The 9,035-nt window shown below is 35.6% G+C and overlaps 1 protein-coding gene across 1 annotated transcript; it reads right to left on the bottom strand.

The window, feature by feature from the left end:
• Positions 1 to 329: 329 nt before the first annotated feature.
• On the bottom strand, positions 330 to 8,741 carry LOC131865812 (synaptonemal complex protein 1-like). The gene is made up of 7 exons (XM_059215376.1): positions 8,603 to 8,741; positions 8,163 to 8,260; positions 5,312 to 5,407; positions 4,995 to 5,081; positions 4,783 to 4,854; positions 931 to 1,157; positions 330 to 743 (listed from the first exon to the last, which is right to left on the bottom strand). Exons 1-6 carry the CDS (start codon positions 8,739 to 8,741, stop codon positions 1,074 to 1,076), a joined length of 576 nt encoding a protein of 191 aa, XP_059071359.1. The 3' UTR covers positions 330 to 743; positions 931 to 1,073.
• Between the last annotated feature and the right edge of the window lie 294 nt (positions 8,742 to 9,035).

The raw sequence follows: 9,035 nt of genomic DNA, 5'->3' as shown, positions 1-9,035 counted from the left end.
ATTACTGGCAGGGAACACTTTGTCAATCTCCATTGATCTAGGAGAAAAAGGTCTTGCTAATCTAAACTCAAGTACAAATGTTTTCTATGCTAAACATGCTCAGATAACATGACACATTACAATATGATTTGAATCTTGAGAGATATGTCATTTCTACCACCCATAATTGTAAAAAGAATTTCTGGCTTAGAACTGTGTTAGAATTTTACACATCAACGTTCTGAATCCCTCGAGAAGTTGAAAACATTTATGTGCAAAAATCTGACACAGTTACCCAGAAATCGGTTTCTCTGCTTGACTCTTATTTCATTTCCATTCAGATTCCATGGTTCGTTTTCACATTTTGATTTATCTAAAATGATTGAATCCATATGTACACTAGAAAAGCAGATTCTAAATTGCAATACCACTCAGTAACAGCAAATATGTGGAATCCAAAATTCATGATTTTCAGATTCTCTCGAGGCTCCACAGTCAACCATTTAATTGGTCCATTCAGATATATGCATGCAACCATATTTATGAGGCTACCACCAAGTATGCCAAGAATATTAGTTTATTTAACCTTAAAAGTATATAAAGTTCACTCTTGGGATTGTTTATTCCTTGGAAGTTTCTATTTTGACCAAGAATATTCCAATGTGTTGGAAATTTGCCGATGCATAACCTTCAGCAGCCAAATCATTTTTGAAGGTATAATCCAAGCATGATTCCCCAATAAACATTTCACATCGAGTGTGTATCTGGACCCAAGAGTGTACCAAGTTATCAACATCAACAATGCATATAAATGGTGGCACATTTGTGACGAGATATCTTGCCAGAAATATTTCAATCAAAATGTTAAAAAACAAGGCATAAAGGAGAAAATTCAAAATACAGATAAAGTAATGTGAAAGTTAATTTTCCAACGTAGGTGATATAACTTACCGTCAATTGAAAGCATGAGTATCTTCTGTATATGGATTGCCTCAAAACAAGTTGCCTATAGTTGATGGACGTCATTTGATGAGATATTGTGTTTTAAAATTGGACATAGTTAAGTTTTTTGATGCAGTTGGTATAACTTACTATCAATCAAAGGCATACGGGTCCAATGATCCACCTCCAAACATGTCACCTATAGTTGATGGACGCATGTGCGATGCTTTCACACCCTGCAAATGTAAAATGCTATTTATCATATACCATCTACATTAACAGTCAAATAAAATACAAGTTTATAAGAGTGAGATAAAGGATGAATGGGAAAAAGAACTGTTCCAGAGGAAAGCAAACTATACCAAGTTGGATTTATTCTGATTTAGTTTCTGTTCAACATACACATTTTATCTGTTTAGTTCCCTCTACTTGATGCTTTAAATAACCCACCATATGTTCCATTTGGTAAATTTTTCATAGAATTAGAAAAGGGAAAGCATAATCTGATGCAGAGCATCTACGTGTTGGTGGAAATCGGAATTTGAAAATTGAAATTATCCTCAACCGTTGAATGCAGCTAACGAACCAGCACAAAGAAAGAAGTTGTTCAAGACAAGATGCAAGTGTGAAGGAAAAGTTTGTAATGTCATCATTGATAGTGGAAGCATGGACAACCTTGGATCCGAAGAAATAGTGAGAAAGTTGAAGCTAAAGAAGAAGAAACAACCAAAGCCATACAGGATATCATGGGTACAAGATGATAAGAAACTTTTGGTAAGCGAACAAAGTGTGGTAAAATTTAAGATAGGAGGTTATTTTGATGAAATATTATGTGATATTATTCCTATGGATGCATGTCATATGTTGTTAGGAAGACCTTGGCAGCATGATTGGAAAGCAATGCACAATGGTTATACAAATGTTTAGACATTGATTAAGGATGGAGTAAAAGTAAGTTAAAACCTTTGAAAGAAGATTTTGTTCCAGTTTGTGGGAATGCAAGGGTTTGTTTAGTAGAAGATATAGATGGCATGAAGCGTGAAGATGTTGGTTTTGCTAAAGCTAAAAAAGAAGAAGTCGAGAAGGAAGATTTGCTGAAGCAGTTGATCGAGAATGGGAAGAGTTGTTGTTAGGTGGGATGAAGGTTGCAGCAGAAGGTAAAGTAAAATTAGATTTTTATGTGCTCTTTGATGTGAATGAGAGTAAAGAGATAGAGAAAATTATTGCAGTAGTAGATAACTTTGATAAAAGCTGAATTTGAAGGGCATGGTGCGGAGGTAAATGAAGGATTTTCTAATGAATCTCTGTTCGAGAATAGTAAAGATGAAGGCCCCTTGACGAGTGATCTTGATTCCTTGATAGGAAATGAGAAGATTGGGTCTTTTGAGTTTTTTACTAATGCTGTTTTGGATGGAGGAAATTGGATTGCAGCAATGTTGTGTCTTTCAGAAAGCACTAAAACAGTGAAAATTCATGGAGGCGGCACAATGGAAAGAGGGAAAAGAGGGAAAACAGCAAAGGAGGTAATAGAAGACCTTTATTCTATTGAAAATGAGGGTACAAATTTACTTATATTGTCTAATTTTGATGAAGAATTGATGGAAGGTCAAATTTGAAAATTTGGATTTCATGAATGGTAGAAGAGGAGCAAGGATGAATGAGAATAATGTTATGAGGATGCAGAAAGTGAAGAACATGAAAATTTCGGTGGACAAAGCAGAGAAGTGGTTCCAAGACAAGCAGAGGGTCTACAAATGTTTCTAAGTCTAAACTCAAGAAACATTTCTTTCTACCATGGGTGTCTGATGCAGAGCATCCACGTGTTAGTGGAAATACGAATTTGAAATTTGAAATTATCCTCAACTGTTGGCATCTCTTTCAGGCTTTTATTTTATGTGTAGTGGGGTTTTAAATTGCTCGACATCCTCAAACTGGTGGAGTCCCCGTAGACTCTCAAGTTAGAAAATGTGAATTGATTTGCTGCTACGGGCAGAGAGTAGTGGAGAGTTTTGTTTCTGAAAGTTTTTGGTATGGTTTTGGTGGAGGTTGTGCATAGCAATTATGAGGGGAGTTTTTAGGGGTGTGTTGGCTGTTTTTGTTTGGGGTTGTGAGATTTTAGTGTGAAAGATAGAGAGTTGGGGATCTTTTTTGGTATGAAAAGTTTAACTTGTGGGCTACAAGTGTAGCTTTAGTTGAGAGTTTGAAAAAAGGCTTTTGGAGAAGCCATTTCACGCTGGTAAAAACACCTTTGTTGCAAGTCTGTGAGAGACCAAAACAGATGGAAATGTTGTAAAGCTAAATCACCAGGTTCGGCCGAGTTTCTTCCTTGAAGTTCGAAATTCGTCGAACTTTAAACAGTCTATAAAATTCGCCAAAAATTAGGTCAAATTCACATCAAATTCGTACGGAAAAGTAGGGATGACATGTTTGCAGAAAAGTTTTTTTTTCCTTGCATTTTTAAGGGTTTCATCGAGTTTTTTTAATAAATATGGCGGCAAACATAGCAACACACATTAGTTGCTCGATTTGCAGTCGTTTTTTCTGCAGTCACGAGGTGCATTGAGGTCGCCAGTTGCATTTAGGTCGCACGGATGCATCAGTTCCAGTCTGCAGCCCGACCTTCGACCGCCATTGCAGCTTCAACCCGACCTTGGACCGCCATCGAAGCTGCCACACGTTATTTTAAAGTGCTCTTGATGACTTAGAGTTATTTTAAAGTTCTAAAGTCTTTGACTGTTATTGTACCTTTTTGACAAAAGAACATCTTTGCAATCGTGAAAGCATATGTTTCCTATGGTTTATATTTTATAAATGTGTCATCTTTTTGTAATGTTTCAAATCTATTTATCAATGTTAAACTATTTAGGCAATTTAAAAAGATATATTACATATATTTATTATAAATTTTAAAAAATTACGTAAGGCAAATTTAGTTCGAATTTTATACATTTCGAATTTTTTCCTTGTCAAACTTCATTCAAATTTCAAAGCTATCGAACTTCAAATTCAAATTCGAACCTGGTGACTTAGTTGTAAAGTGAAGCCAATAGGCTCACTGTTTTGTAATGCAGATTTATTTTGAGTTCAATAAAAATTTCTGGAGTTTGTGCATCAGTTTGCTGTCCATTTTCATCTATTTCGCTGTTATACATTTCAGATTTGTATGTGTGTTTGAGTGCTGATTGTGGCAGGTCTGTGTGGGTTGATAACCCTCTACATCATAATCCTATATCGATAAACTGGGATCTTAACACAGAATATTATGAATTGAATTTTTAGCTGAATTTTTGTTTGGAGAAATAATCTGAAGGTGAAATAATGTGAAACGGGGATGATAATGTGTTACAGATTGCATCTGAGAACAGCTTAGGCCACAAAGAAAAGAAAACAATTTATCCAAATTGCTTCTTGTCAACTGACTGCATTGACAGATTTTCTGCCTCTTACCACTGCTAACTAGTTTAAACCATGCTGAAAATATTTTTAAAAAGAAGGATATAAAGGCAATGGAATTCTTATTTTCCTATCATATAATATGTTGTCTGCTTTAAATTTCTGAGGGATTAAAATGCATCGTTCTATTTTTCACATGAACCATCACTAGGTTGCTTCCCAAAATATTAAAATGGGCATATTATTCTTAAGAAGATAAGGTCCAATTAGTTGACCTTTCATGGTTTCAAACTAACAAAATGATTAAGCTATTCAACTTTTTACAGTAAATTTGCAAATCAAACAAATCTTAATTTCGAGATTGATGTAAGAACATGCAATTAGAAGTCTACGACATGAAAAAATGCATAAATCAACATCACATTGTAACACAAATATATAAAGAAAACATTTCTTAGATATGGAGACCTTTCTCTGATTTGTCAACTTTTGTCTAGCTTTGACTTTCTTTCGACTTTCTTCCATATCAGCTGATGACTCCTGCATAAATATAATTTATATCTGACATTAAATACATTGAATGAAAATAATGGCAATGTACCTCAATCAACTTTCATCAGAGTGGAAGTTTCTCAAAATTATCAAATTATTATTTCTGGTGCAATGTCTAGTTCACATACCAACATAACTGTACTCCTCGTCCTTTTTCTTTTAGTGACGGTTTTCTTTCCATCAGAAGTAGCAATCTCATATTCATGTTGAGTTATCTGCCATCACACGTGTCATTTCCTTATAAAGGTAAAACAGAAATCCAACCTAGGTCGACAATCCAATATGAATGAAAAATTGATATGGCACATGTAGGGGAAAATGTCAAGTGCTTCTTTCTCAGGCTTATACTCCATTAGCCAAAAAGAAATTCCATGCATTTCTCAGCAAGAAAAGAAAAAATATAATGACAGGCTTACAGTAATATGGACTGGTCAAGCTCACAAACCTTCTTACTGTGTGTTGGGAAGTTGACAAAGTTATCTTTTCTCTCAGATTTTAGCATGATGTTGTCTGCAGCCCCAAGAGACTGTTGAGGTGTGATCTGGCCATAAAATAATCACAAATAATTTTTTTTAGAACTTCTGGACTGACTCAAGAACAAAAAATTAGTTTATTTCAATCCTAACAGCAGAAGCACATTACAAGATTGCCAAATCATAGTTCAGAACATTATTAGTTTCATTCACTTTGTCTACACTTGTATATTTATAAGAGATACTTGATTTCCTTGTTTACAATCAGCAGATCCTACCTAGGTTGAAGAATTGATAATTCTTGCCCCAGATCAGCAGTTCACTTAGAACCTATCCAAACTTGTGGAAAAAATACACGTCTTTTGATGTATAATCTAAAACTAGCAGCTTGTCACCAAGGATGAACTCCTAGGAGACAAAACTTTAGAGACTTTTATAGAGAATTAAAATGTTTGGGGCGTTCTTATTATTTGTATTGGGTGTTGTGACCTAGGCTTGTGTTATACAGTCTTGAACTTAATCTAAGATTGAGAGTATGGTGCACATACATAATTTTTTGTTCAGAGCATTTCTAAATAGATAATAGTCATCTCATTCCATATTTCACCCTAGAAACTCAAAGAGTACTTTTTTTCTTGGTGTTCTTGTTTAAGTGTCACAAAGATCTAGGATATGTGTTGACGAATTTAGGGAAAGATGAAGATCCTTTAGGTTTGTCACGTTCAGGAAAAAAGTTAAATTTGTACAGGCCTGATAAATTTTCAAAGTCTAAAAATGCACTTTACGTGATGTAACCTTCATTTACGATATAATCTTGAATCTTAAATCAAAAGGTTTCTCTAAGTAGGTAAAAATGGGAAAGACATTTCATGGTAATTTTCTACTTAATATTTACACAGCTTTTGTAGTTTGAATTCGAGTCACATTTTTCTCACTTCTGATTTCACATGCATTGGATCCAAACCCTAGGTGGATCAGAGGACAAATCTGCATATTAAAGTAATAAACTACAGATTTTGTAGAATATACATAGGAAACTTTAAATTAGTATGTAGATGCACGTTCAAGAATAGAAGAAGACTTTGTATTGTAATGTATTGCATAAAAGAAGATCTATACAATATTATGTACACAACAATCTTGCTAGTATGATTTTCTCTGTCTGTACTTTTTATAGGACAGCTGTTTGTACAAAGGCCGTCATCAACTAAGCCTTTAACAATATGCTGATAAATGTCAAAAGTATATGGTACATTTTCATGTGGACAGTGTTGATGTGCTTTTTAGGCACAATCAAACACATAATAAAATACCCCAAAGTATCTTATCCTCTCTTGATCAAAATCTTCTCAAATGCTAAACTATGTTATCAATTGGAAGACTCCAAGGTTTCTAATGTCGGGTCACGACTTGTGGATAAGCACAGTTGGTCGTCGTGATTGTTGTTCCTCCAAGGGGCCTTACGTATATGCTTCTTAAGAGATGGATATCTTGACTTCAAGGAATGCCTTGCGAATGATATGCAATGAATCTCTTTCCTATTTACTACTACTTCTAATGGTTTGGATTAAAAAAAAAAGTGCAAAAGCTGAGGGTTGAGAGAAACTAAGCTATGCCTAAGAATGCAAGAATGAAAGATGACTTTAGTGAAACTCAATTAGTCTTTGCTTAGACATGCAAGAACAACTCCACAAAGGCTAATGAGATCTTCTAAAGGTATTAGATGATTTTCAAATCATTACCAAACATAGACACCATAAATCAAACGCATATCAATGATTGGGTAACAATTGAACTAAAGCGCTTTCAAGGATTCCAGTTGACCACACAAGGCTAATTTGCAATCGACAAATTGCTAGTGGTATGGTGTAATGTCCCCTTCTTTGTAATGATACATTCAGTGGTCCATTGGCCTATTCCTGAGACCCGTAGGCTACGTGGAATGAAGAATTAGGGTTTCAAATGTTGGTGAAGCGAGAACTTACTATTTTTAGTAAGTTAGGGGTTGGTTGTTTGGATGATGTTGTCCTACTGAGCTTTCCATGCTCTGTCACTAGGTGCGAAGATCATGCTTTTTGGAGCAGTAATTCATGACTTACTATTTTTAGTAAGTGGCAGTAAGGAGTATTTCTATTTTTGGCAGTGGACAGGGTCCTGGTCCTGCAGCAGTTCTATGGTCTTCTTTACTCCGCTTCATCATGGTTTCTGTTAATGATTAGTATGGGAGTCATAAGTAATTTAATTAAATATTATTTCCTTGTCAAAGGTTTAATATTTAAATATTTGCATTTACTGATTAAATGTTGAGGATGACACGGAAAAATGATTAATCGATACCCATGTGTTATTTTCCTAAGTCAAAAGGCGAATTTGTTGGTGGCAATTTAGGAGGATTAAACATCCCTTGTTTAATGTTTTAATATTACAAAAAACGCCACCATAAGGCAAAGTTCAAACTTGCCTAGGAAAAGGAAAGTGGGCACCATGTTGGTGGAGACATGAAGCGAAATGAAAGAGAATTTGAGTGAAGTTTGGGCGCCATTTGCATTTGCATTTGGGGAGGCGTGAAGTTATAAATATGAGCCTTGGGCTCTCATTTTGGCATCTTGAAAATTTGCATCATTATGCTACCGGATTGGCGTATGAACTTTGAAGCTTCGAAGTGTGCATCCCTAGTGTTTCAAGTTTCGTACTTGAGATATAGTAACTAGTTGCGTGCTATAATCTATGATATTTTCATTGCATATTTCAGTGTTTTTGGAGTTTGGAGTGATTTCTGGAGTTGCTGGTTTCCCTATGCCTGAAGCAAGTTTTTGATCATACCTCTCTGCCTGAGCGACTGATCATTTTGGGTACTGGTTCAATCTTCCTTCTTGCTGTTGGCGATACATCTTGTAAGTTTGTGGCACTTTTCTCTGAATCTTGAATTTAATAATGCAAATTGAGATATCCTAGCTAGGTGTGGGTTTTAAAGGGTGCATTGGGATGCGTGCAAGGTCTTTTGAGGTGTTTTTGTAGCTCCCTTTTGGTTTGTCTTAGTTGCTGCTTGTCTAGTGTTGGTTTGGAAGTGAATTGGGATGAATTGAGTGAGATTTGAGTGAGATATGAGTAATTTAGTGAGTTTATGGGTTGCTGGTTATGCATTTCCAGCCTACTGTTTTTGATGTTGAATGAGTTTCATGATCATTATCTCTTATGTTCAGCAAAATTCTTCTACTCTCACTTTCCTCTTTATTGTAAGGTTAAGTAGTAGTACTACTAACCCATTCTGGATTGTAATCTCATATCCCGTTGAAAAGTGGAAGAGGCTGGCTTGCTGCCTATATCTGATAATTTGTAATTCAGTCCTCCCGCTGCATAAGCAGTCGAGTGATGTTGGTTGTAATGGTCCTCCTGCTGCATAAGCGGTTGAGTTGAGTAATTTGTAATTGAGTCCTCCCGCTGAAATATTGCAGTAGAGTGATTTGTGTTTGCAGTATTGTTCTCTTGGCTGGTTCACAGCCAAGTTCCTTGCTTTCCCACTGGATAAGCGGAAGGGGTTGGCTTGCTGCCCAGTATTGTATTTGCTTTATCATTTCCAGCAGATTAGTGAGCTAATGAACCCCTTATCACCGTATGCTCTCACCTTCCCACATTGGGCACTTGGTGATCAGAAAGTGGAAGGGTTGCAATTTCAGCAAGCTTTGAGATTATATT

The sequence above is a fragment of the Cryptomeria japonica genome, chromosome 2, assembly GCF_030272615.1.
Source record: "Cryptomeria japonica chromosome 2, Sugi_1.0, whole genome shotgun sequence".
In the NCBI taxonomy this organism is placed as follows: domain Eukaryota; kingdom Viridiplantae; phylum Streptophyta; class Pinopsida; order Cupressales; family Cupressaceae; genus Cryptomeria; species Cryptomeria japonica.
This window is presented reverse-complemented; position numbering and strand designations above follow the sequence as displayed.